General features: G+C 53.5%; 2 protein-coding genes across 2 annotated transcripts in view; one reads left to right on the top strand and one right to left on the bottom strand.

Moving 5' to 3' along the window:
• FKBP6 (FKBP prolyl isomerase family member 6 (inactive)) overlaps nucleotides 1–8593 on the bottom strand; it is a 29355-nt gene extending 20762 nt beyond the window's left edge. The window contains exons 1-5 of the mRNA XM_058285922.1: nucleotides 8448–8593; nucleotides 8205–8322; nucleotides 7732–7821; nucleotides 6847–7049; nucleotides 5652–5771 (exon numbers count right to left, since the gene is read on the bottom strand). Coding sequence (XP_058141905.1) covers nucleotides 5652–5771; nucleotides 6847–7049; nucleotides 7732–7821; nucleotides 8205–8322; nucleotides 8448–8504 — 588 coding nt within the window. The 5' untranslated portion in view covers nucleotides 8505–8593. The remainder of the gene's footprint in view (nucleotides 1–5651; nucleotides 5772–6846; nucleotides 7050–7731; nucleotides 7822–8204; nucleotides 8323–8447) is intronic.
• A 5401-nt stretch (nucleotides 8594–13994) lies between these two features.
• Nucleotides 13995–26694, top strand: TRIM50 (tripartite motif containing 50). The gene is made up of 7 exons (XM_004452132.2): nucleotides 13995–14223; nucleotides 14835–15247; nucleotides 19039–19134; nucleotides 20044–20274; nucleotides 20374–20396; nucleotides 21315–21439; nucleotides 22371–26694. The coding sequence occupies exons 2-7, from the start codon at nucleotides 14849–14851 to the stop codon at nucleotides 22958–22960; spliced, it is 1464 nt and encodes a 487-aa protein (XP_004452189.1). The 5' UTR covers nucleotides 13995–14223; nucleotides 14835–14848; the 3' UTR covers nucleotides 22961–26694.
• Nucleotides 26695–27208: the final 514 nt, after the last annotated feature.

The following is a 27208-nucleotide window of genomic DNA, read 5'->3' as shown; positions in this document are numbered from 1 at the left end:
ACTGGGGGACACAGAATTCAGACTGTGCAGCGCCAGCAGTGAGAGGGATCTTAACCCCTCTGGCCTCAGCTTTCTCCTCTGTTAAACAGAGACTGCACTGAGCCACCAGGAAGATTAGACCATGTGTGTACATTTTCAAAGTATCAGACATTACACTCAAAAAGGACTACCAGGGCTGCGGACTTGGCCCAGTGGTTAGGGCATCCATCTACCACATGGGAGGTCTGCGGTTCAAACCCCAGGCCTCCTTGACCTGTGTGGAGCTGGCCCATGTGCAGTGCTGATGTGTGCAAGGAGTGCCCTGCCACACAGGGGTGTCCCCCACGTAGGGGAGCCCCACGCGCAAGGAGTGTGCCCCGTAAGGAGAACTGCCCAGTGTGAAAGAAAGTGCAGCCTGCATAGGAATGGTGCCGCACACACGGAGAGCTGACACAACAACAAGATGACGCAACAAAGAGAGACACAGATTCCCGTGCCGCTGACAACAGAAGCGGACAGAGAAACAAGACGCAGCAAATAAATACAGAGAACAGACACCAGGGTGGGGAGAAAGAGTAAATAAATAAATAAATAAATAAATATTAAAAAAAAAAAAAGGTGACGGATAGATGAAATGGATAAATTCCTAGGAAGATCCAAGCTACCAAAACTGACTCAAGAAGAAATAGGTAAAACAAACATATCTATGAAAGTAAAGAGATTGAGTTTCTTATAAAAAAACATACCACAAAGAACCAGATGGCTCCCTAAGGAATTCTACCAAACATTTACAAAAGAATTAATGCTAGCACTTTAAACTTTTCCCAAAACTAAAAAAAGAGTAATCACTTCCTAACATATTCTACAAGGTCACTACATTACCCTGATACCAAAGCCAGACAAAGACATCACAAGAAAATTACAGACAAATGTCCCCTATGAATATAGGAGCAAACATTCCCCCAAAAATCCTAGTGTGATTGTTAGGCTAATGTGTCAACTCAGCCAGGTAACTGTGCCCAGTTCTTTGGTCAAGCAAGCACTGGGCTAATTGTAATACAAGGACATTTATGGGCTTTAGTCATCGTTGAGTTTACTGGATAGATGGTGGATTTTATCTATGACCAGGGAGATGGCCATCAGCAATAAGTGACATTTCACTCAATCAGTTGAATGGCGTAAAAGGGGAAGTAATTTCAGCATTGAGAGAATTTCCCAGCTTATCTTTGGACAGCCAATGTCTTCCAGAAACTCATCAAGGACCTTCACTGGACTTTGATTGGAGCCCCTGGTTTGCAGCCTGCCTGCGGAACCTGGACTTGTGCATCCCCACAGTCATGTGAGAGAATTTCATGATATCTCATATTATTTACAGATATTTCCAGTTGATTCTGTTCCCGAGGGAACCTTATTACAAAACTAGCATATTAAATCCAGCGATATATAAAAAGAATTATACATTATGACCAAGAAACATTTATCCTAGGAGTGCAAGGTTGGTTTAACACCTGAAAATCAATAGAAGAATAAAATAACAGTAGAATAAAACAAAAACCACATGATCATTTCAAAAGACACAGAAAGAACATCTGACAAAATCCAACACCTGTCCATGATAAAAACACAGTTGGGGGAAACGGACTTTGGCCCAGTGGTTAGGGCGTCCGTCTACCATATGGGAGGTCCGCGGTTCAAACCCCGGGCCTCCTTGACCCGTGTGGAGCTGGCCATGCGCAGTGCTGATGCGCGCAAGGAGTGCCATGCCACGCAAGGGTGTCCCCCGCGTGAGAGCCACACGCGCAAGGAGTGCGCCCGTGAGGAAAGCCGCCCAGGGTGAAAAGAAAGAGCAGCCTGCCCAGGAATGGCGCCGCCCACACTTCCCGTGCCGCTGACGACAACAGAAGCGGACAAAGAAACAAGACGCAGCAAATAGACACCAAGAAGAGACAACCAGGGGAGGGAGGGAAATTAAATAAATAAATAAATCTTAAAAAAAAAAAAAAAACACAGTTGGAATAGAAGGGAGTTCCTCAGCCTGATAAAGATCATCTATGAAAAGTGCCGTACTTAATGGTGAAAGACCGAAAGCTTTCCCTGTAAGACCAGGACCCAGACAAAGATCGCTGCTTTCATCACTTCTCCTCAGCGTTGTAATGGAGGTTCTAGCCAGGGAAATTAAGCAAGGGAAAAAAATGAGCAGGTATCTAAACTAGAAAGGAAGAAGTAAAACTCTATTTGCATATAGGATAATCTTACATACAGGAACCCTAAAGAAACCATACACATATACACCAAAAAACTATTAGAGCTAAAAAATGAGGGAAGCGGATTTGGCCCAAGGGATAGGGCATCTGCCTACCACATGGGAGGTCCAAGGTTTAAACCCAGGGCCTCCTGATCCGTGTGATGAACTGGCCCATGAGCAGCGCAGCTGCACACAAGGAGTGCGCCGTGCCACGCAGGGGTGTCCCCCACAGAGGTGAGCCCCATGCGCAAGGAGTGCACCCCCTAAGGAGAGCCACTCTGCACGAAAAAAGTGTAGCCTGCCCAGGAATGGCACTGCACACACGGAGAGCTGACATAGCAAGATGGTGCAATAAAAAGAGACACAGATTCCTGGTGCTGCTGACAAGAATACAAGTGGACACAGAAGAACATACAGCGAATGGACACAGAGAGCAGACAACTGGGGGCGGGGCAGGGAAGGGGAGAGATAAATAAAAAATAAATCTAAAAAAAAAATAGGAAAAAAATGAGTTCTACATTTACAAAATACAATTCAATATACAAAAGTCAGTTGTATTTCTATGAGCTATCAGGGAACAACCCAAAAATAAAATTGAGACAACTTCACTTGAAATAGTATAAAAAGAATAAAATATCTGGGAATAAACTTAGTCAAGGAAGAGCAACGAGACTTGTAGACTGTAAACTACAAAACTGTTGAAATAAATTAAAGAAGACCTAAATAAATGGAAGGACACCCATGTTCATGGATCAGAAGTTACTATGGTTAGGATAATAATACTCCCCAAATTCACCTACAAATTCAAAGAAATATCTATCAAAATACCAACAGCCTTCATCACAGAAATGGACAAGCTGAATGTAAAATTCGAATGTAAATTCAAGGGGTCCAGAATAGCCAAAACAATCTTCAAAGAGAAGACCAACTTTGGCGGACTCGCTCCTCCTGATCTCAAACCTTACTACAGGGCCACAGTGATGGAGACGGTGTGGCGCGGCCACAGGACAGATGTACCAATGGAAGAGAAGGGGAGTCCAGACTGAGAGTTCAGAAATAAGACCACCGGTCTATGGGCAACTGGTTTTCAAGAGAAATAGAAATAGTCTCACCTTCCAAAATGAGAAATCAGAATGGTAAAAAAAAAAAAAAAAAAAAAAGGGCAACAAAAGCACATTATTTAGAAATGTAGACAAAATACCAGAGGAAAAAAATGACAGATAAAATGAAAAGTGATTGCCCTGGGGTCCAGACCCAGGAAACAGGACTTGGGATAGAGGGAGGAAAATGATCTGGGGTTTTTTTGTGTCTTTTTTGGGGTGGTGAGGGGGTGAATTTTTCTAAGCCAGCAGACTCTCTCAAGAACCTTTGCAGGGAGCAGATGTGACTCAAACCATTGAGCACCTGCTTCCCACACAGGAGATCCCAGATTTGGTTCCTGGTGCCTCCTGAAAAAAAAAACAAAAGCACAAACAAGCAAAACAAATGAAAAAACCAACTCAGGGAGACTGATGTGGCTCAGTGGTTGAGTGCCAGCTTCCTACATATGAGGTCTCAGGTTCAGTCCCTGCTCCTGGAAAAAAAAAATCTATGCAAAGTAATAGAATCCGTGGTTCCGTACCTACCATAGAAACCTGATTTTGTCAGCATTCCAAAGAAAACGTGTACGCTTTCTCTCCCCTTTTTTCCCAGGAGCACATTCATATAAACCAAATGTGAAGGAAAGTTTCCTTCTCAATGTCTATTTCCCTTCTTTACTCACAGAAGCCCCATTTAATTGAAGGCAGTAATTAAAAACTACATTTCCCAGCTTTCCGAAAGATAAGGGTGTCCATACAACAGTGGTCTGATCAATGAGTTATAAGGGGAAATCACTGGGTGGGACTTTCTGGAAACCCCTCAATGTAAACAAACAGAAACACCAGATCCTTGTTCTCCCTTTTCTCCTTCCTGCCCCGATGACCCCATGATGCTGCAGATGGAGCCACCAGGCTGGTGGTGAGGACAAGGACACACTTAAGACTGACTGAGCAGGAAAAGAGAAGGAACCTGGACCCTGATGGTTTCATGGAACAGCTCTGCCAGCCTTGGACTGCCTTCCTGCAGACTTCTCCTTACATGAGAAAAATGAAATCTCTAGTCTATTTACAATAGTATTTTCCAGGTTTCTCTTACTTGCAGCTGAACGTAAATCCTGAATGACTTAGGGTCAGTATGCAAATGAGATATAAAGTCAGAAGGCCCCTCAACTCTAAACTCAACAAGGTAGGAATTCCACGTGCCCCATTTGCCTCTAGAACCTGAAGAACATGGAGTCTGGTATGCAGAAATCACTCAGAAAATAGTGTATGAACAAATTATCAAGTGCAGCAAGTTTGATATTATTGATGAATTCCAAAAAGAAATATTGGATTATGTTTGTAAATTGATCTTTTCCATATTAGATTATATTGGATTCAGAGGTTTACTTGATCAAATAATGATGAAGGCTTTGATTGGGTCACGTCAGTAGGACATTGCATCCCCACCACTTGGTGGGCAGAGACTTACAGAGAAAATGATATGGCAGAAGAGATAGTGGGAATTTTCGAGCTGGAGCCCAGGAAGTGAACACACAAGAGAAGAGCACAGAGGAATAGAGATGGCTCCTTAGACACGGCAGAAGCCCTGGGGAGAGATACAGAGCTGTTCACCTGATAGTCTAGAGCTGACCTTGTGGAGAAAACAGAGGAGCTAAGCCCACAGAGAAATGAGCCCGGGGAAGAGAGGAACCCAGGAAGCCTGAACGCTGGCAGACGTCGGCAGCCATCTTGCTCCAACACGTGGCAAAAGACTTTAGTGAGGGAGGTAACTTATGCTTTATGGCCTGGTAACTGTAAGCTTCTACCCCAAGGACATACCCCTTATAAAAGCCAACAGATTTCTGGTATCTTGCATCAGCACCCCTTTGGCTAACTAATACAACCAAGGAAGCAGAAAATTCCTGTCCCATAACCGACACAAAAAGCCACATCATGATCAGAAGCTCAGTGGGAGTGGAGCCAGGCCTCTGAGAGTTAGACGAAGACATGAAATGAAGGTGGCAAATGGGGTGGAGAAATGAGCCAGTTGGAGGAGGGCTTTAGACCGGGATGGGAGTTTTACAAAGGTTCTTACTGAAGTACGTACACGAGCAGGTACGTACAGAAACAAACATACAGCTCAGCCATCTTCCCGACCCGAACGCTCCGTGTAAGCAGCCTCCAGACCAGACACAGAGCCTCGCCAGGCTCCTCGAGGCCCCGGGGCTCCCCGTCCCCTCTGGCCTGAGGACGCCTGAAGGAGATCTGTCTTCGTGGCCGCCCACGGAGAGGAGGGAGAGAGGCACGTTCCATGCCTTTTAAGGACGTTTACAGGGTCTAAGCCTTAATTTCCAAAGCATTCTTACCCGTTTATATCTCACTTTGGCGTCATAGAAACGATTCTGGCGGAAAAGGTAGTTGCCAAACTCCCGTTCGGTGGCCGCCACCTTCAGGACCTTCTCCAGTGGAAACTGGTCCTGCTGCGCCTGAGGGCGAAAGGCAAGGAGTCGCGGCCACACAGCAGCAGCCACAGGGGCGCCACCTCAGCTCTGCGGGCTTGGGTGTGCTGCCTCCCGCCGGCCACCCCGGGGCTCCCACAGGAGCCCAGGCAGGCAGGGGGCCCGGCTGCTCCCATTTTACAGCCCAGAGCCGGAAGGAAGCAGTTTCCTACAGAATTCAGGAATTCTGTGCCCAGCACGGAAACCAGAGCTCGCAAACAATCCTTCTTCCAACAGACCCTCGGCGGGTCTCGGTTTCCTCAGGGCCCTGCTGGCCTCACCGCCACGATGCTCCACCCCGGCCCTGCAGCCGTGGCCACCGCCAAAGACTCTTTCTTCCCAGGGACGTCCTGGCCCCATCCCCGGAGGATCCAACTTCGTACGCCAGAGGGGAGCCGCACGCGTCTGCGAGGGCCTCACCTCTGAGGCCAGAGCCCTCCCTCAGGGCACCTCCAGTCTGGCTGGGGAGACACCCTACACAGACGAAAAATCTGGGATGGACACGGAAGGCCGCGTGAACCAGGCAGAGGGAGACGACACGCCTGCAGATGGCACTCCAAGGCCGGCCCCGTGGGGTGGGCCTCCGTGAAAGGCTCCACGGAAAAGCCCAGGCCAAAGTTCTGAGGGCAGTGGCCCCGCGTCCGAGTCTCACCGGGCCTGTCCCGGGGGCCCCCTGAGGTCTGGTAGCCCATCCAGTGCACAGCCCCCTTCACTCCTGGGTGTCCCGGGTTAGAAAATAAACGACACGGTCACCCTAGCTACGGGTTAACAATGCCGGACACGGTGGGAAACAACGCTGGGAAGCAGATGGCCACCGTCTCGCGGCGAGAACGAGGCAAACGATGGCGGAGAGGTCGCCTCCAACTGCGGGTCGGTCACCACCACACCCCGCCCCCCACCTCGGCCTGGGAGCCAGGGCCGTGCAGGCCCGAGGCCACGCAGGAGCCCAGGGTGGGACCTGGGGCAGGTGCTCAGCGGTGGGGGCGGCTCTAGAAGAACGCTCCATAGCAAGCCCGCCCCCCACCCCCGCCTCGAGGCCTCAGGTCTGTGCCCCCCAACTTACAGCCGTGAGGGTGCAAAACTTGTCTGACTCGGCCGAGTCGAGGAAGTCGAGGAGCTCGATCTCGAAGAGGACGGTGGTGTTCGGGGGGATGAGGGGCGGGCAGCCCAGCGCCCCGTAGGCGTAGGCCGGCTTGAACAGAAACCTGGCCAGCTCTCCTCTGCGCATGCTCAGCAGCCCCAGCTCCATGCCCCAGAGGGTGATGTCTGCACAAGGGGTGGAGAACGCGGTCCGAGCCTGCCCGGGACCCTGTGCCGGTGCCGACACCTGTGTCCCCCTTCAAATCCAAACCCTTCCGCGTGACCGTCCCAGCCCTCTTCTCAGCCTCGCTTCTTCCCACTGCCACCGCCACTCCCAAGGCCTGCTGTTCTTTCTTCCTACCACATCTTCCTCCTCACCCCATGCCCGGCTTCTATGTTTACTGAAAGCTGATGCAAGCTTCAGGGCTCATTTCAAATGCCCCCTCTTCCGGGAAGCTTTCCCTGATCCCTCCAGCTGGGATTAATTGTGCCTTTGTCCGGCACTCCCATAACAGTGCTTCCACCTCCACGGCACTGGACAGATTCTCCCAGGTTACTTGGCTGAAAACATGTCACCCGGGGAAGGTTCTCACCATCTGGGTATCTCCTTCCTCTTCACCTGCACTGTGTGTGGGGCGCATGCTTACTTGGTGAATGAACAAAGAAAACTTCACTGTCTCCTGAATACGGAGGGCTCTGGGTGGGTGGCTGTGGGAGCCAACACGGCTGGCTTAGCAAAACCCAGCCTCAGAAAAGCCAACTCGAGGACCCTCAAGGAACCTGTGCTGCGCGGCTTTTCCAGTCCTAAAGCATCTCCCTCATCTCTTCCCCACCCCTATCCCTCTGCCGGCTCCCGAGGCCAACTCACCCTCTCCCAGTTTCATGAGCCGAGGTGTTTTCCTAAAGCAGTTGGAATCAAAGGGCTTGTCGGCGTGCTCCAGGTACCCAGAATATTTCACTAGGATGGAGGAAACTGACTCAGTGGGAGAAGACAGAGCCAGGGGGCTCTCTAGCAGAGCTCTTCAATTGTCACACCAAAACCACGCACGCAAACGCGCTTAAACGACCCGGCACGCTGAATTCCAGGAGGGGAGTCCCTTCTCAGCGTCTGTTTACCGCAGCGTGGTGCAAAGGGGAGCGGCGGAGCCCTCGCTCTTCCCTTGGATCACACTCCGGGCATAAAATGGTCTCTTATTTTTTGAAAACTGCAACCTTCCCGCACCCAAAGCGGAGTGTAATTAACCGGTGGGTTGCCATTCGGGTGGGGCTGGGCCTGGCACCGCCACTGGCTCCCGCGCGCCCCCTCCGCGAGCCCCGACCCCGGCCGGGCTGCAGCCGTACCCAGCACCGAGGCGTCGGGGGCCACCAGCTCCCCGGCCCCCTCGCGGATGACATCCTTCAGCACGCCGCGGTCCCCGGAAACGTCCAGCATCCTTTGACTCAACCTCTGGTACGCAGACTGGCGGAGAATAAAAACAAGTCCGCGCGCACTGCGAGGCCGGCCCCGCTCCGACCCCCCGCCGCCAGCCACCCCCCCCCCCCAGGGCCCGACGCCCCCAGAAGTGGGGTCCTCGGTCGCCCCACCTGGCCGGGGGCGTCATCCCCTCCCAGGACTCCCCGGTTGCGGGCGCTTCCCCCCATGCCGGCGCCGGCTCTGCCTCCGTGGCCCGCGTGAGCCTCGGGGGAGCTTTCGGGCCCGTGGACGAGGCGGCGCCTTTCTCCCCGCACGGCGCGCCCCGACAGCGGCACTGCGCGCGCCAGCCGCTAGGGGGCGCTCCCCGCGTGGCGCCAACGGCCGTCAACGGCCCGCGGAGCCGTCCGGGCGCGAGCCGGGCACCACGCGGCGCACGTGGCTGGTACGGCGCGCGGGGCTGGGGGCGGGGCCGGCGCTGGGGGCGGGGCGGGGGGCGGGGCCGTTCAGGTGGAGGGAGGCCGCGAGGGCCGCCCTCTCCTTCCCCGCTGGGTTCCGGGTTTAACGCGCACTGGCCCCCTGCTAAGGGCGGGGGGGGCATGCGGCTCCTCGGCTTCCAGCAGCCAAGGCCCCAAGACCCGCCGCACCTGCTTCTCCCCTTGCCGCCGCCTCGGCTGGCTCCCTGGGTCCCTCGGCTCTTTCCTACTCGAGACATGACCCTTTGGCTCCCCTCTCTCCCCTCCCGCATCCATCCTGCCTTGACTGCGGGATCTTTTGCTTCGTACTGTACCTGCCCACGTCTCCCTCCTGCTCCAGGGGGCTCCATTCCTCCTCTTCCCAGAAAACCTGTTGGGATGAGTGGCTGCTGTGCTTTTTTGACTGCTCTGTCCCGGTCTCCTCCCCCTCCGTTTTCACCCCACACCACGACCCCTTTAAAGCCCCTGCGGGTGCCACAGAGACTGACTGCTCTTGTTGCCAGACCCATCAGACGCCTCTTTGTCCTCAGTTTACCTGACTGCAGTCAGCATTTGCCAAAGTTGACTTCTCTTGACCTTCAAGCACTTTTTCCCCCTCTTGTCTTTGGTATGTTTTCCTATCACCATCCTAACAGTTTGCTACAAACTTAGTGGCTTAAAAAGACAATGTTTCGTATTCCTGTTGGTGAGAATGTACACTGGTAGAGCCACTGTGGAGGACTGTTGGCAGTTTCTAAAAATGTTGACTATAGACCTGCCATGTGACCTGGAAATACCACTACTGAGTATATACTCAGAAGAACTGAGAGCAGTGACACGAACAGAGATCTGAACACCAATGTTCATAGCAGCATGATGCATTTTTTTCTTCATTATTCATTATTGCTAAAAGATGGAAACAACCCAAGTGACCATCAACCAATGAACAGTTAAAGAAATTGTGGCGTATACACACGATGGAATGTGGTATTTTTTGTTTGTTTTTTAAAATATTTTTATTACTCTCCCCTTCCCCCTCACCTTACCGCCCTGGTTGTCTGTTCTCTGTGTCTATTTGCTGCATCTTCTTTGTCCGCTTCTGTTGTTGTCAGCGGCACGGGAATCTGTGTTTCTTTTGTTGCCTCATCTTGTCGTGTCAGCTCTCCGTGTGTGCGGCGCCATTCCTGGGCAGGCTGCACTTTCTTTCACGCTGGGCGGCTCTCCTTACTGGGCGCACTCCTTGTGCGTGGGGCTCCCCTATGTGGGGGACACCCCTGCGTGGCAGGGCACTCCTTGCGCGCATCAGCACTGCGCATGGGCCAGCTCCACACGGGTCAAGGAGGCCCGGGGTTTGAACCACGGACCTCCCATGTGGTAGATGGACGTCCTACCATTGGGCCAAGTCTGCTTCCCCACACACGATGGAATGTTATGCAGCTGTAAGAAGAAATGAAGTCGTGAAGCATAAGCCAACATGGATGAAACTGGAGGACATTATGTTAAGTGAAGTAAGCCAGACACAAAAGGACAAATACTGTATGATTGTGCCATTATGAACTAAATATATTGTGTAAACTCGTGAAGTTAATAATTAGAAAATAGGTCACCAAAAAATAGGAGGAGGGTAGAGAATGGAAAGCTGATGGTTAATCTGTGCAGAATTGTTAAAAAGTTGTTTGTAAATCATTGGAAATGAATAGAAATGGTGAGAGCACATCATGGTGTTTGTAACTAGCAGAATTATTGTATGACAGTGGTTGAAAGGGAAAGTCTAAGGTTATGTATATTACTAGAAGAAAAGCTAAAAAATGTAACATGGGACTGTATAAGATAGTAAAACCTCATGTAAAACACAAATATGGGGGATATATAAGATTGTTTTTACAAAATATAAATGAAAATATATTAGAGAGAAGGAAAAAGAAGAGCAGCTTTGAATGGCAGGGGAAGCATAGAGAGATTGAGGGGTGATGAGTTTTGTTTTTGCTTATTATTATTGGAATAATGAAAGTGCTCTAACAATGACTCAAGGGAATGAATGCACTAATATGTGATTACACTGAATACCATTGGCTGTATCCTTTGGTTGAATTTATGCTTTACTAATATGTACCAATAAAATTGGTTCGTTAAAAAAAAACAAGAGTGTCTGTTATCTCAAGTTCTGTAGGTTTGGTGTCTAAAATGCAGGCATCCTTGGGGCTGCATTCCTTCCTGAAGGCTCTGGGGAGAGCAACTTCCAGGCCCGTTCAGGTTGCAGGATCCAGGGCCTTGCAGCCGTGAACCTGAGGTCCCTGTCTCCTCGCCGGCTGTCAGCCAGGGGCCTCCCTTGGCTCCCAAAGGCCTAGCTGCTGTCCTTGCCCGCAGGCCCCCACGTCTCCAAGGCGGCAGCAGCTTGCCAAATCCTTCTCACACTTGGAATCTCTCCGACTTTTCCTTCTCTAGCATCTCTCTGACTCCAGCCAGAGAAAATGGTCTGCTTTTAAGGGCTCATGTGATTAGACTGGGCTGCCCAAGTCATGCTGGTTTGTGGCCTGTTTAACACCTGCTAAGCCCCTTTGTCATACCAGGTCACCTCTTCGTAGGGTCCTGGGATTAAGGTGAGGACCTCGCCAGGAGGCCCTGCTGCCTACCACACTTTCCGGGTCCCCACACTCTTCTGGTTTTCCTCTAACTCCCCTGGCTGTTCCCTCCTCTTCCTTTTGGCACCTCCAGAGCCTCCTCGTTGGACCTCTGCCCTTCCCTCTGTTCTCTCTCCCTGGGAAAGAGGCCCACCCTCTCCTCTCGGTTTCAGTCGGTGACCTCTAGCCAGCCTCGGGCCACTTGAGTCCAGGCTCCAGATGCCTGTGTCCAACTGCCTCCTCCACTGGCTCTCAAAGTGTTGTCTCCAGACCAGGAGCTCAGTGCCACTTAGGAACTTACTAGGAGTGCAGATTCTTGAGCCTATCCCTGTTCTCCCGAAACAGAAACTCTAGAGACGTGACCAACGGGCCCTCCCGGTGATCCTGTGGACTGCTGATGGGGGAAGACCACTGGGCATTCAGCTACTCCAGCTGCATGTCCTCGGGCATCTGACTCTGAATTCCCCCCTGCCCCCCTTTTCCACCCCATCCTCCCTAATCTCCATCCACCCAGATGCTCACACTGCTATAATTCATTCCACAGCAGCTAGAGAGATCTTAGAAAAATATAAATATCATTGCTTAAAAGCCCCCAGTAGGGAAGCAGATGTGGCTCAAGCATTTGGGCGCCTGCTCACCACGTGGGAGGTCCTGGGTTCGGTTCCTGGTGCCTCCTAGAGAAGACAAGCAAGATAGCAAAGTTGGCGTGGTGAGCTGATGCAATAAGATGATGCAACCAGAAGCTACAAAGAGGAAATACAACGAGAGATGCAACAAAGCAGGGAGAGGGGGTCACTTAGGTGAATGAGCGCCTCTCTCTCACCTGGGAGGTCCTGGGTTCGGTTTCCGGTACCTCCTAAAGAGAAGACAAGCAGACAGAGAGCACACAGTGAATGGACACACAGCGCAGACAGCGAGCACAAACAACGGGGGGTGGGGTGGGGGGATAAATCTTTCTTAAAAACCCCAAAAAACCCTCCAGTAGCTTCCAGGGCCCTTGAATGAAATCCAAAGCCTGGGCCCTGCTGGCCTCAGCTCTTGATGCCCATTCTCGCTCACTAGGCTCCTTCTACCCAGGTCTCCACTCGAGTGTATCTCAGAAACACCAAACTCTGCAGCCCAGGCCTTCGCCCCTGCTCTCCCCTCTCCTGGACTGTCCCCCCTCTGGGCAGCCTTTCAGGCAGCTGACTTTGTGTCCTTCAGGTCTCAGCTTAATGCCCCTCCTTCTAGAGGGGTACCCCATGCAAACCCCCACCCCAGCCCCTTTTTCTCGTCACTCTGTTTACTTTCTAAATAGCATTCAGCATGATTATAGTTTTGTTTATGTATTTCCCACCTACCACCACTGCCACCACCACCACAAACTATAATAAACTCTAGAAGGACAGTAAACTGGTCTGTTTTGTTCTCTACTGTTTCCCCAGTGCAGTGCTTGACACGTAGCAGATTCTTACTAAGTAGCTGTTCAATTAATAAATAAAATGGGCGATGCCTGCCTATTCCAGAACTTGGCCCTGCTGGACAGCTGATAAAACCCGCTGTCCATAGAACTCCTGTTTCTTTTTTTTTTTTTTTTAAAGATTGATTTATTTATTTAATTTCCCCCCCTCCCATGGTTGTCTGTTCTTGGTGTCTATTTGCTGCGTCTTGTTTCTTTGTCCGCTTCTGTTGTCGTCAGCGGCACGGGAAGTGTGGGCGGCGCCATTCCTCGGCAGGCTGCTCCCTCCTTCGCGCTGGGCGGCTCTCCTTATGGGTGCACTCCTTGCGCGTGGGGCTCCCCTACGCGGGGGACACCCCTGTGTAGCACGGCACTCCCTGCGCGCATCAGCACTGCGCATGGGCCAGCTCCACACGGGTCAAGGAGGCTGGGGGTTTGAACCGCGGACCTCCCATGTGGTAGACGGACGCCCTAACCACTGGGCCAAAGTCCGTTTCCCAGAACTCCTGTTTCTAAACACTCCTGGGGACCCTCCCCTGCGCGTGTCTTTTCCAATCAACAATTCCCCACCACACCCCCATCATATTAATATATATATTAATACATATGACCATAATATTAACTATAATGAAATACTATTGAACTTCTAAATTTCACATTAAAAAGTTCACAGTTCATAATATCGTATGATGTAAGTCAGGTATAAAAAAGCACATACTGTGTGATTCCATTCATGGGAACTTCGGAAACAGGCCCCAGCAATCTCCAACAATGTGTGTCGGGAGAGCAGCTGCCCCTCTTGGGGGGTGCTCCTGGCAGGAGACACCGGGAGCCTCCTGAGTGCTGGACACATTCATTCTGCATCTTGACCTTGAGGGAGAGTATACGTATATAAAGTGTACATCAAACTATGGACTTCAGATTTGTGCACTCTATGGAAGTTATACCTCAATTTAAAAAATCTAAGTGAAACGGATTTTTTAAATTCCTTCAAAATTCCACCAAAAAAAAAAAAAAACATGATTCAGAAAGAATTCTGTTGGGGCACGCGTCCCCTCCTGTTTGGGGCTTGCAGGTGTGGCTGGCATGCCCAGCCTCTCTGCCCCTGCCCCCACTCCACCCCCACCCCCACCCCTCCTGCCTGGCCAAAGCAAGCATTCAAATGTAGCAGTTATCAGAGCCGGCCCAGCAGAGGCTGCCACACTCCCCCAGTCCCGTGATGTGGCCCAGTTTCCTCCACCTGATACTGGGTGACCTTGAGGACATGGGGGTTGAAGACACGGGGGTGCTGCTGGGAAAGGGAATGCGCATGAAGAAAGGGGCAGAGGCTAGTAGTGGTGGAGCAGACATCCAGCGGCAATTCCCGGGTTCCGCTCCTGCTGTTCTCCCCGGGAAGAAGGAAAGGACCGGAGGCTCAGAGGGCTGTGAGAACCAGGTAGGACCAGGTCTGGCTCTCCCTGGGCCTGCCCTGGCTTCGGCGTGGTGCATCTCCTCTCCCCTGGCCCGTCATTCTCCACTGCACTGGGGAGTGGGTGGGGGGTTGGGATAGAGCCTTCCAGGGCTTGGACTCTCAGGAACAGCATTGTTCTAGTAGAGAATCCCCTGGTTTAGCATTCCCTGCTGGTGTCTGTTATAAATGCGGATTTCTGGGCCTCACCCCTGAAGCAGAAACCTGAAGGTGGCCGTAGGGGGATCTCCGTTCTAACGATGCTTTCAGCAGTCGCTCAAAAGCTTGAGAACTATTCTAGAAGGCGGGAAGGACCAAGGGTTACCTCCTCCAGGGACCTTTGCTGGAGCTTGCATTATCAGTGTCACTTTCAAATGACCCCTTTCAGTGGACCGCCAACGCTGAGTAAAAAATGTGGAATCATTTCTCTCTAAGGGGCCATTTTCACATTTAAGATGGGGAAACTGAGGCTTAAGGTCTCAGGGGCTTAGGGTTGGAATCCATCTACAATCCCAGCCGCCCTCAGGGGTTGGGGGCTTCCGGGGGGGCGCTCCGTGCAGAGGGAGGGGAGGCTGCAGTCCTCCTGCGCTGTGTTTCAGCCGGGGCAGCGTGCATGGCTTGGCAGGTGAGCGTGCCGGAGCTGGAGGACCCGCTGCAGTGCCCCATCTGCCTGGAGGTCTTCAAGGAGCCCCTGATGCTGCAGTGCGGCCACTCCTACTGCAAGGACTGCCTGGGCTCCCTGTGCCACCACCTGGACGCGGAGCTGCGCTGCCCCGTGTGCCGGCAGGCGGTGGACGGCAGCAGCTCCCCGCCGAACGTCTCCCTGGCGCAGGTGATCGAAGCCCTGCGGCTCCCCGGGGACCCGGAGCCCAAGGTCTGCGCGCACCACCGCAACCCGCTCAGCCTCTTCTGCGAGAAGGACCAGGAGCTCATCTGCGGCCTCTGCGGCCTGCTGGGCGCGCACCAGCGCCACCGCGTCACGCCGGTCCCCACCGTCTACAGCCGCATGAAGGTGGGAAGCGGGTTGGCGAGCGGGGCTCGGCGGGAGGGAGCGGGCAGGGCCTGCGCCGTCGAGCCCGGCCCCAGGGCCCTCTAGCGCCCTCACCTGGCCAGAAAACGCCAGACTCGCTTTCCCTCCAGCCTGCCCTGGAGCAGAGCTCTCAGGACGCTCATTCATAACTCACGTTTTGAGCAAAACCTGCTAAAACCAGGGGCTGGGCATGACAGCCACACCCGTGACGGACAGTCCTCTACATCACTTGCTAGCCCCTTCCTCTGCTCTGCTTTTCCTTCGCAGCCCTTGGCATCTGGCTCCTGCCATAACCCAGCGCCTAGAGCTGTGTCTGGCACGTAGCACCCGGCATGACGTAGAGCTCACATTATACCTGCCCGACCAGTTACTCCCTGCCCAGACCTAGCCAGACATCACTTAAGAACCACAGTAATCATAATAACGCCAGCTGAGATCAAGATGTTGATCTCGGGGTACAGAACAGCTTCACCCACACAATTTCCTTTACTCAGAGCAATTCTGTGGGGACAGGCAGGGCAGGGTCATTATTGCACTTGACAGAGAAGGTGGAGCTCTTTTCCAAGGTCATACAACTTGTAAGTGGCAGAGCTAGGACTCACCTCCAGGCCAGTTTTCTTTCCACTGCCATAAGATCAAGATCGGGCAGGAGGGGCTCTTGGAAGGATGAACTTGACGGTGGAATGGGGACAGAAAAAGGACGGTGCCTCAAGGTGGGTGGCAGAGGGGCCCACTCTGAGCCACTCCCAAGGCTTCCTGGGCTGTGTGTTGTGGGCTGGGCACGTTGTCCACTGGCACCTCTACCCACAAACATCTCTTGGGCATATGTATGTGCCAGGGGCTGTGCTGTGCGCCGTGGGGCAACGGTGGGCCAGAGGCTCCCCCTGTCCTGGGAAGCTCACAGTCTGGGGTCTGGCGGGGAGGTCTGTGTGTCGAGGGCTGCTGTCAAGGTTAATTAGGGGCAGTGGTGAGACCGCCCAGAACAGGGATCTGACAAGGTGGTAGGTGGTCAGGAAGGCTTCCTGGAGGAAGTGGACCACGAAGCTGAGACCTGAATGACAAGCAGAACTTGATAGGAAAAGAAGAGAGAGAAAGGGTTTCAAGCCTAAAGACAGTGTGTACACAAGAGCCGGAGCCCAAGCAGAACATTTGGTGGAACCTGAGTCATCCATAAAGCTGGAGGGAGAGAGAGCAGAGGGCGAGAAGGGGAGGAGAGGTAGCACACTGCAAGGCCGTGGCGGGGGCCACTGGAGGGTTTTAAGTGGGTGGTGATGTGGCTGGAGGGCAGGAGCAAGCTCTGAGGGCATCTGAACCAGGCAAGTGGGAACAGGGACAGAGAATTGGGTCCACTCAGGAGAAATTTAGAAGGTAGGAAAACACCCTGGTGAGGGGACGTGGGGATGAGGGAAGGGAAGAGATGACTCTGACCCCCGGGCCTGAAACACAGGACATTCCCCTTGCCTAACAGACAGACATGTCCAAGGAAGGGAGCATCCAAAAGGCGGCTGGGGCTAGGGCCCAGGAGAGCCCGCAGCTGGAGGGAGGAGATGTAGAGTTGTCTACAGATGGGTGGGAATTGAAGTCACAGGGTCCGTGTCTAGAAGGACAAGGGAAGATGCTGACGGCGACCCCGAGAGCACCAGGTTTAAGATGTGAGTAGAGAATGAGAACCCCCGAAAGGGACAGAGATGAGCGACAGGAGGTGGGAGCACTGGCTGAGTGTGGGAATCGGAGAATTCACTTGTGTGAAGTGGCTGGTGGGGGCGGAAAAGGCCCTCTCCAAGTCAGCAGGCAGAGCTGATCATCTTGGCAAGATTAGTTTTAGGAGGGAGCAGAGGCAGGAAGCCAAGTTGCAGGAGGGTGAGATTGAGTCTGAGTTTTGATGGCAGGAGCCCAGGAGACTGACTTGGAGCTTGCTCACCACTTCTTCCTGGGAGCAGGGACCCCCGCTGGGGTGACAATTCTGGGTTTGGGTTTTGTGGTCCCAAAGCCCTGCTCGGTGATGGAACTATATTGTAGCCCTTATCAGATTCCTTTCCTGATTTCCGGTTTATGGCACCTGGAGGTGCGTTCCTTTCTTTCTGCGTAGTTCAGTTTCCCCTTTGCTGTGGCCAAGTTGGTGGGAAGGAACTTGTCCCCCTGCTCTGCCTTGGGCGGCTGTGAGATGTTCAGAGCACCTCGTTATCCAGGAAGCAGGCTCTGTGTCCATTTATCCCTGAGCTTGCTTTATTTTTCACTCTCCTCCCTTCCAGAAAGGCTCCTGCAGCTGACCTCTGCTTGGGAACAAATTCAGCCCGAGTCTGTACCCGCCATGGGCACAAACTGGCAGGGGCTCTGCTCAAGGGGTAGAGTTCCATAGGCAGGTCTCCCGGTGGGCCTGGTAGGTCCCTCGAAGGCGAGGTCAGATCTGGGTCCTGTGAGTTCTCTTCACCCAGCAGAGGCCCCCACATCCAGCTGGGTCCCAGCCAGCTGGGGATGGATTCAGTGTTTGCTGGGAGTGGGGAGTCACCAGTGTTAGCTGGTGTTTGCCCCATTTGCCCTAGATTTAGGGGCCAGCCTGTTTGTGATGACTCTTGCTCCAATGCCACTGAGTTTGGATCTGCTGGGTACCGTAGCATGCTGTGCCAATTGCAGGTTGGTAGGCAGCACTCCTGGGTGGTGTGTGCTGACCTCTGGTAGCTGTCACCATAGTCAGCATCTCTCTCTGTGACACGGAGAGGGATGGCAACATGGTCCTCCCCTGCCTTGGCAATTCCCGCAGACGATGTGGAACATTCTTGAAAAATCTTACTTCTTTGGGGATCCTGGGCCCCTGGGCAGCTCTGATCTCTTCATTTCCTGCCTGCTATGATAGACAACCCATAGTGGATTGGCTTAACAGCAGGCATTTATGGGCCACGGCTGTGCAGCTTGCAGGATGGCTCCCCAGGGCCGGCAGCGTTCTGCCAGGCCAGGAATCCCTGGGTGCCTTGGCTTTCCCATCATAGGGCATGGTCTCTCTTTTTCCTTCCAGGTTCTGTTGACTTCCATCTTTTGTCTCCTCCCTGTGGCTCTCTCTCCTATATCTGAATTTCTTCTTTTATAAAGTTCTCTAGTAATCTGGATTAAGACCCAGCCTCATTCCGTTAGGCCACATGGGACCTTAAACTAACATCTTTGGGCCTCTCTGTCTAGAGGAGCCCACACCAAATCTCAGTGTGTATTTCCATCTTTCTCTCCTATTTCTCAGCAAGCTCTATTCTTTCCCCCATTTCCCAAATAAATTCTTTTTACTGGCCTAAAAAAAAAAATGAAATAACATCTTCGGAGCAGCTATGGCTTGAGCAGTTGAGCACCAGCTTCCCACATGGGAAGTCCTGGGTTTGGTTCCTGGTGCCTCCTAAAAACAAACAAACAAACAAATAACAAGCAATTAAACAAAACCAACTCAGGGGAGCCGATATAGTTCTGTGGTTGAGCACCAGCTTCCCACATATGAGGTCCCAGTTTCAATCCCCAGCCCTGGTACCTCAAAAAAAACCCATAAACAAACAAACAAAAAAGCAAAACTTGACGAAGCCCCGATTACAGCGGGTTCACACCACAGCTATGTGAGTGGAGATTAAGAACATGTTTTTTTGGGGGTACATAATACAATCTGCCACCCCTGGTCTCGCTGGGAAGTGCTTGGGGGCCACTCGGATATGGCCAAGGAGGGCGCGGCCTGAGTGGGCCACTGGGCACCGCATGGGAGGAGGGTGCGGCTGCTCACGGGCCCCGCCTGCTGCCCCCAGGAGGAGCTGGCCACGCTCATCTCCGACCTGCAGCGGGAGCAGAAGGCGGCAGAGGAGCAGATCGCCAAGCTGGTCAACAACAGGACCCGCGTCATCGTGAGCAGCCGCAGCCCCGGGCCCCTCTGCCCCTGAGCTGGCACCAGCCGCCGCTGTCCCCCAGCGGCCAGTTCTTATTTGTCCTTTACGGAAGGCCATGCCTTCCACTCAAAAGCATTCCAGGGCTGGGTGCGGAGCGAGCAAATCCCTCAGCAGAATTCAGCCCAGTGGTCGGGAATGGCTCCAAGTCGGCTTTTGTCCTCTATGACCTTGGGGCTGAGATAACCCAGAACTCAAGCCCGGAGGTAAACAGCCACCGGGCATGACTCTCCCCACCCCCTGTGCCACCTGCGTCTCCCTGACCTTCACAGCCTCCGGGGTGGGGGGTGGGGGTGCTCATCTTTGTGCCCTTCCACAGCTGCGAGGCCCAGGCTTGGAAAGGCCCCAGGACTTTGGGTCAAGCTGTCCGCCTTCCCTAACGAGAGCACTCCAGGACTGGGAGGGTGTGGAGACCACCCAGAGGGACTCAAACGGGGCCCAGAACCGGGAGCCAGCTAGATCCACAGTCTCCTAAGCTCATCACCCGGAGGAGGCGGCAGAGCTCAGGGCACGTGGGGACGCCTGCTCCATCTCCCTCCAGTCTCCAAAGATGCTCCCAGGGTCTCTCGCGGCTTTCCAGAGGTGGAACCCGTGGGGGGAAATGTGATGTGCATGTTTAATAGTTAAAACAGGCAAGAGCAGGGCCAGTCTGAAATAGGAGGTGGGGGTCCGGGATCTCCCCCGCCACACATTGCCCTCCCCCAGGGCCACATGTCCCTCCAATATCGAGGGATCCTCCGGCGCAGTTTGAATGCCGTGGCGGGAGTCAGGTACCAGGACCCGAGCAGGAGGCCCAGGAAGGGGCCCCGCAGCCAGCCGGGTCCCCGGGCGCCCGCGCCCAAGCCCTGCAGCTCTGCCTCCCTGTCCCAGAACGAGTCCGATGTCTTCAGCTGGGTGATCCGCCGCGAGTTCCAGGAGCTGCACCACCTGGTGGACGAGGAGAAGGCCCGCTGCCTGGAGGGGGTGGAGGGCTACACCCGCGGCCTCGTGGCCTCCCTGGACATGCAGCTGGCGCAGGCCCGGGGGACTCGGGAGCGGCTGGCCCAGGCCGGGCGGGCGCTGGAGCAGTTCAGTAACGAGAGCCACCACGATTTCATCCGGGTGAGTGGAAGGGCAGCTCCCCCCACGCTGATGCCCGCCCAGTGCCCTCCTTCCCCGCAGCTCCTCGGGCGCCCTGACACCTGTTGTCTTGTCTTGCAGAAGTTCTGCTCCACGGCCTCCAGGTGAGAAGGCAGGTGCCGGCAGCGATCTCGGGGAGGGGCTGGGGGCTGCCTGGGGTGGCTCTGTCTGCGCCCTGGGGAGAAGAGCTGGACGTGGGGTCCCTGCCTTGGGGTGGCACAGGCGGGCCGGGAGGTGGGCAGTGAGCACTGACTGCACGTGGGCAGTGGGTGCATGAAGCAACAGGAGCGCCAAGAAGCTCAGAAAGAAAACGGAGGAGGGGGTGCACAGGAGGGGACAGGAAGGGTGCGGGGGCCGGGAGCAGGCCAGGCCAGCTGGGTGGGGCCGGAGTCCTGGGGAAAGGGGGTGGTGTGCGGCCTCTGGAGCATTCTAAGCAGCTCCAGGTGGCTGGGGTGGGAAGCCGGATGCGGGAGGAATGGGAAATGAGGTGGGGGGTGGGTCCTGGCCAGAACGAGGGGACTGGAAATGCGCGCTGTGGACTGTGGGAAGGAACTGGATCTGAGTTCTAGTCCTAACAAAGGAACAACCCATGCGGTTTCCGAGCCTTCCTCAGACCCTGTTTCTAAGTCTGCTTGTTTTCTCAAATGTCCCCTTCGTTAGAGACAGTTAAGAGGCAATGGCTTTAACGAATGGAGAGTGAACGGCTGGCAACGTATGGAGCAGGCGTCCGCTCCAGCTGGGGCTGGGGCCCGGCCCGGGCTGCCCCACCCAAACCAGCACTGCTGTTCTCAGCCTTTAGCAGCCTCAGCGGGCCCGGCTCTGGGGCCTGCCTGTTGAGAGCCCTGGTGTAGAGCGCCGCCCCCTGCAGGAAGGGCTTGTGGGAGGGCAGGACATGGCGGGTGCCCTGAGCACACGGTCCTCCGAGCAGAGGGCTCGGCTGGTGGGACTTCCGGAGGGGCTGGAGAAGGGCCGGGCGGGGCTAGGACACCCAGCTCTCCCATCACTTTCGCCGTCGCCTCCAGAGCAGAGCTCCAGCAGGCCCGGCCTGTGGAGGGCGCGTTCAGCCCCATCTCCTTCAAGCCCAGCCTCCACCAGGCCGACATCAAGCTGACCGTATGGAAAAGGCTCTTTCGCAAAGTTCTGCCAGGTGAGGTTCTGGACCATCCTCCCCCCTGCAGGCTGCTGCGGGGCTGGCAGCGGGGAGCACGGCGCATTGATGGCATCAGAAGGAGTTCAAGCTACAGAGAACTCAGGGGCAGGGGCTGGCCTAGGGCAGTGGTCAGGGCACGGGTCTGGGTTTCCACCAGCTTGGGGTCAAGTTCGACTCCATCTCTTCCTGGCTGGGTGATGGGGGCAAGTTGCATTCTCTCTCGGAGCCACTTGGGCTTCATCTGTAAAGAGGGGCTATTAACAGGCACGTAGTTTATAAACAGGCATATGCACACACGTGTATAATATAAGCACGTAATATGATGTGTACACGTGTAAATACATTAACAGTTTAGTACTTAATTATAGATGGCAGTATTCTGTTTAAAAAAACACATTTAATTCGTTTATTACTAGCACATGAGGGATCCATCGTTAGGTTGATTTCATCCAACAAAGACAGAAACAAGGTTGGTATAAGAGAAAAAGGGGAGGGGAAGAAAAATTCCTGCAGTGTGTTACCAGTGAATCTTGTCTGCACATATATTGGATAAACTGATTAGCTGGCAGCTAGCAAAGGAGTCAGTTGGGATAGTTCATCTTTTGATTGGCTGACCTGGGTCTCAGAGAAACCAGTGCAGCTGTCATGAGAGTTTAGCTGCAGGGCTCTCGTGGCAGGCTTCTCTCCAGGTCCTGCCGTCAGCTCCTCTGCCTTCGGTGGGCCGGTCTGCACCGTTTCCCATGCTGGACTCCCTCGGCTCACAGCTATTTTGCCCACCCTTCAGGCATCATTTGTTCATTTGGCAACCCCCTTTGGGCATGTCCTCTGGTCCTGGTCTGTTCTGGGCCCCGGGTCGGGTGCCGTCCGAGTTGCGTCCTGCTGCTCTCGGTGGGGCCTGGACAGCGCGCCTTCTCCATCTCTTTCCTAGCCCCGGAGTCCCTCAAGCTGGACCCTGCCACCGCCCACCCCCTCCTCGAGCTCTCCAAGGGCAACACGGTGGTGCAGTGTGGGCTGCTGGCTCAGCGGCGGGCCAGCCAGCCGGAGCGCTTCGACTACAGCACCTGCGTCCTGGCCAGCCGGGGCTTCTCCTGCGGCCGCCACTACTGGGAGGTGGTGGTGGGCAGCAAGAGCGACTGGCGCCTGGGGGTCATCAAGGGCACGGCCAGCCGCAAGGGCAAGCTGAGCAAGTCCCCCGAGCAGGGGGCGTGGCTGATCGGCCTGAAGGAGGGCCGGACCTACGAGGCCTTCGGCTGCCCGCGGGTGCCCCTGCCCGTGGCGGGCCACCCCCACCGCATCGGCGTCTACCTGCACTACGAGCAGGGGGAGCTCACCTTCTTCGACGCCGACCGCCCCGATGACCTGCGGCCGCTCTACACGTTCCAGGCCGACTTCCAGGGCAAGCTCTACCCCATCTTGGACACGTGCTGGCACGAACGGGGCAGCAACTCCCTGCCCATGGTGCTGCCCCCACCCGGCGGGCCTGGCCACCCCGCTCTCCCGCAGCCCACCAAGCTGTAGGGCTGCCCGTGGTCCCGCCTGCCCTCAGGCCCACCCAGCTGGGCCCCGGGGACTCGAGGGGCTCCGCCGGGCCCAGTGAGCAGAGAGGTCTTGATGGAGGTCTTCCGCCTGCTTGTCCCTAGAAGCGCTTAACAGAGGGGAGAAAGGGACCACAGCCCCCTCCCCACCAGCTGCGGGAGTGTTTTTTCACCTTTTTGCTCACGGGAGCTCAGCTGGGCCTGGGCCGCTGCGGTCAGGCTGAGCTGCCCTCCGTCCCTCCTGGCCACGCTGCCGGTGCTGACACTTTCAGCCGAGGCCTGAAAACGTCCCCTCCACGATTCTGCCTTGACAGTATGGACTTTAAACAGCTCTTAGGGATAGTAAATTTGACATTATTTCTTTCTCTTTAAATAATTCGTAAATATTAATTACTGGACACCCAAACTGCTTACGTATGGGTCTTTTTTTTTTTTAAGATTTTATTTATTTCTCTCCCCACCCCCCATTGTCTGCTCTCTGTGTCCATTTGCTGTGTGTTCTTCTGTGTCCGCTTGTATTGTCAGCAGCACCAGGATTCTGTGTCTCTTTTTGTTGTGTCATCTTGCTGCGTCAGTTCTGTGTGTGTGCAGCGCCACTCCCAGGTGGGCTGCGTTTTTTGCGCAGGGCAGCTCTCCTTACGGGGCGCACTCCCTGCGTGTGGGGCTCCCCTACACAGGGGGCACTCCTACATGGTACGGCACTTCTTGTGCGCAGCAGCACTGTGTGTGGGCCAGCTCACCACAGGTCAGGAGGCCCTGGGGATTGAACCCTGGACCCTCCGCATGGTAGGCGGATGCTCTTATCAGTTGAGCCACATCTGCTTCCCACATATGGGTCTTTAAAAGCAGCTCCACTCTATGTTGCTCGAATGTGGCCAGTCTCGAAGCCAAACTTAGCATGTAAATTCCCCCCAGCGTGGGACATGACTCCTGGGGATAAGCCTCCCTGACACCAAGGGATTACTACCAAGTACCAGCTGATGATGTGGCTGGAGAATGATCTTGAATAAAAGGGTCAACTCAGACCAGCAGATTATCTCAGCCTACATGTAATATCAGGAGTTAAAAATGCTTTTTGACTCTGAATAAAAGGGGGAAATGGAAAGGACAAATGACTTTATATGGCTATGAGTCTCCAAAGAGCCGGGTGGTCATCAGAGGGGTCACCCTTATGCACACCTCAGCAGAGTCCCAGAGACAGCTAAAGTAGATACAACCCCAGGTATTGGTTCTTCTGAGGGCTACAGAGACCCACAGGTTCTATGGTCATGGCGGATGGACTTCAGTGCCATGTCAGTTGGCCCTACTTTGGAGTTTGTGGTCCTGAGTGTGACGGAGTTGGACTCAGGTGTGATCTTTGTTCACAAGTCTCTCCTGTCACTTTTACCAGACCTGTGGTTGGCACTGGGGTTTAGTGTATACTTGGGGGACCTGAATCTCTGGACTGTCCATGTGATAGCCAGGCCCTGAGCCTCAACAGACTTGCAACTCTGGTTTATTGGACTTACCCCAGCCAGCTAACAGGGAGGTGAAGAAGGGCAACCACCACACCAGGGAGACAAGAGTGCCTACAACTGCAAACAGGAGAATTGCATCCATCGTCCAAGTGGAGTCGAGGTACCCTCTCGATAGAGGGGTGGAGTGGACATAGCCATCCCAGGGTCCACAGAATGGAGGAATAGAGTATGGATTAGAGAGGACTTACCGATACTCTATTCTGGAATTAATGTGATTAGTAGTGAAAGTAAATGTAACACTGAGATGGTGAAAGTGGCCATGGTAGCTGCTGAGGGTAGGAATGGGAAGAAGAGATGTGATGCGGGGGCATTTTCAGGACTTGGAGGTGTCCTGGGTGGTACTGCAGGGACACTTACTGGACATTGTATGTCCTCCCATGGCCCACTGGGTGGACTGGGGGAGAGTGTAAACTGTAATGTGGACCATTGACCATGTGGTGCAGCAGTGCTCAGAGATGTATTCACCAAGTGCAGTGAATGTCCAATGATGACGGAGGAGGTTGTGGTTATGGGAGGAGTGGGGTGAAGGGGGTGGGGGGTAAATGGGGACCACAAATTTTTTAAATGTATCATTAAAAATAAATTAATTAAAAATAAAAAAATAAAAGGAGCTCCATCCTCTGGTGGGGCCAGATCTCACATATGCCCCCTGCCCGCTTGGTCTGAGGTTGGAATCACGCCTATTACTCCATCCTTCATCCCACAGAAATATCTGGTATTCCCCTGCTGTGTCCTGGGCCTGGGGAGATAAATAAAATGCTCTCTCCTCAAAGGCATCTCTCCATTTCCCTCTGTCAGATGAGGAGAGCAGACCTGGAATGACACTACTTCAAGGCACAAGTGAGCAGAAGCCAAACAGGGGGAGCTGCCCACCCCTGAGAACTGCTGGCACGCAGGAGTGGGACTGGTCTGTTCATAGTGACCTTGCCCCTGGCCACAGCCAATGGGACAGATGCCAATCCCAGACCAATGTGGGACAGTGGAATTCTCTCCCGAGAACCTGAAAATTGGGAGAGAGAACGGCTGGACCACCTGAGGCATGACGCCTTCTGCCCCTGAGGTCTGGGGAGCTGCAGCTCAGCCATGTGCCCTGCCAACATCACCTTGGCCACGCAGGCAGGGGTGGGGACCCGAGTCTGAGTGATGGCCACACCTTGTGATCCTCCAGGAATGTGAGAGCATGGCTCAAGTGTCTCCCGCTGGTCTCACTCCCCCAGGAGACAGTTTTCTTTGCCTCCCTTACTCTATTATTAGAATAATGCAAATGCTCTAATAACGATTGAAGTGATGGATGCACAACTCTGTGATTATACCAAATACCACTGACTGCATGCTTTATTAGGAAGTATAAATAAGATTAATTTTAAAAGGGGGGCTGTACTGAAATGAGTGTGGAGGTATGCGTTGTAGCTGCGGACAGAAAAGGTGCACTCAAACAGAATAACTGAGGACAGTTTAAGAAAGGGGCTGTTTATAATAAAAGAATGGTCAACGTTGTGGGACCCTACGGGTGAGGGCGCAGCTCTCAGGGCTCATGACTTCACCGTTACCATCCCTGGGCCTGAAGCGACGAGGGAAGAAGAGTTAAGAGAAGGAGAGGGCCGCCTGTCAGGAGTCTCTGGTAAAGAGAGGCCGCCAACTCCGAGCTCAGCAGGAGGGAAAACAGAAGAAACTTCAAACTCCCTCTCCTGTCCTCGGATCTCCTGAACCCACTGGAGCCCTGGAGGTTCTGCATCCCAGGACCCAGAGCAGGACGGAGAAGGTGGGAGTGTCGGTACCGAGGGCACGGCTCTTCAGCCCTGGCATGGAAGTGAAGGAAGTGAAGGAAGGAAGAGATGAAGAGCCCCAATTGGGCCTGGAAGGGGTCAAGCACACAGCAGGCAAGGCCAAGGCCAGGCTGGAGAGATTCATCTAGCACAGATACTACAGGGCCCTCTCAGATTCAGTTTATTACTCACATAAACAGCCAAGGATCCAAGAGGTCCAGATCCCTGGGTCTTTGTCCCAAACACTCGCAAGGGCCAGATGTCTGCAGCACAAGATGGGGGAGACCCCTCTGCCGAGGAGTCAATTCTAGACAGCGACGCGGCAGTTTTATAGTCTGCAGCTGTAGTCCAAGGCAAGTGGGCAGGAAGCCTCAGACCCTTCTGCTTACCCTGCAGTTCAGAGCTGCGATTCTGTTTCCATCGCTCTAATCAATAAGTCTTTATCTTTTGTATAGATGGAGTCAAACAACATGTAGCAACTTTTGTCTAGTTTCTTTCACTTAGTGTACTTCCTTTTTAAAACCCTTAATGGTAGATTATTAATATATTACCATACACTCCTGCCCATATTTTGCTTTGGTTGTATTTTTGTAATATTAGCATACATTTGTTCAGCTTCAATGAAAAACAGTCTTATATATGCAATATTACCCATAATCATATTTCACAAAGGTTTCGCTCTGCTGTATAGTCCCATGTTATATTTTTTAGCTTTCCTTCTGGTAATACACATGACCTTAGACTTTCCCTTTCAACCAGTCATACCCACATAATAGCACTGTAGTTACAAACACCATGATGTGCTTTCACCATTTCTATTCATTTCCAAAGATTTCCCAACAATCTTTTTACCAATTCTGTATGGATTAACCCTCAAATTTCCATTCTCTAATCTCATTCCATTTTCTGGTGACCTATATTCTATTTATTAACTCCATTAGTTTATAC

This window comes from Dasypus novemcinctus, chromosome 23, assembly GCF_030445035.2.
Source record: "Dasypus novemcinctus isolate mDasNov1 chromosome 23, mDasNov1.1.hap2, whole genome shotgun sequence".
In the NCBI taxonomy this organism is placed as follows: domain Eukaryota; kingdom Metazoa; phylum Chordata; class Mammalia; order Cingulata; family Dasypodidae; genus Dasypus; species Dasypus novemcinctus.
This window is presented reverse-complemented; position numbering and strand designations above follow the sequence as displayed.

What these genes read in the sequence shown, in the direction of transcription:
- TRIM50 (XM_004452132.2), top strand. Translation starts at nt 14,849, where the DNA reads ATGGCTTGGCAGGTGAGCGTGCCGGAGCTGGAGGACCCGCTGCAGTGC. An exon ending in ACAACAGGACCCGCGTCATC is followed by an intron (nt 19,135 to 20,043) that starts GTGAGCAGCCGC and finishes TCCCTGTCCCAG; the next exon opens with AACGAGTCCGATGTCTTCAG. An exon ending in CTTTCGCAAAGTTCTGCCAG is followed by an intron (nt 21,440 to 22,370) that starts GTGAGGTTCTGG and finishes TCTCTTTCCTAG; the next exon opens with CCCCGGAGTCCCTCAAGCTG.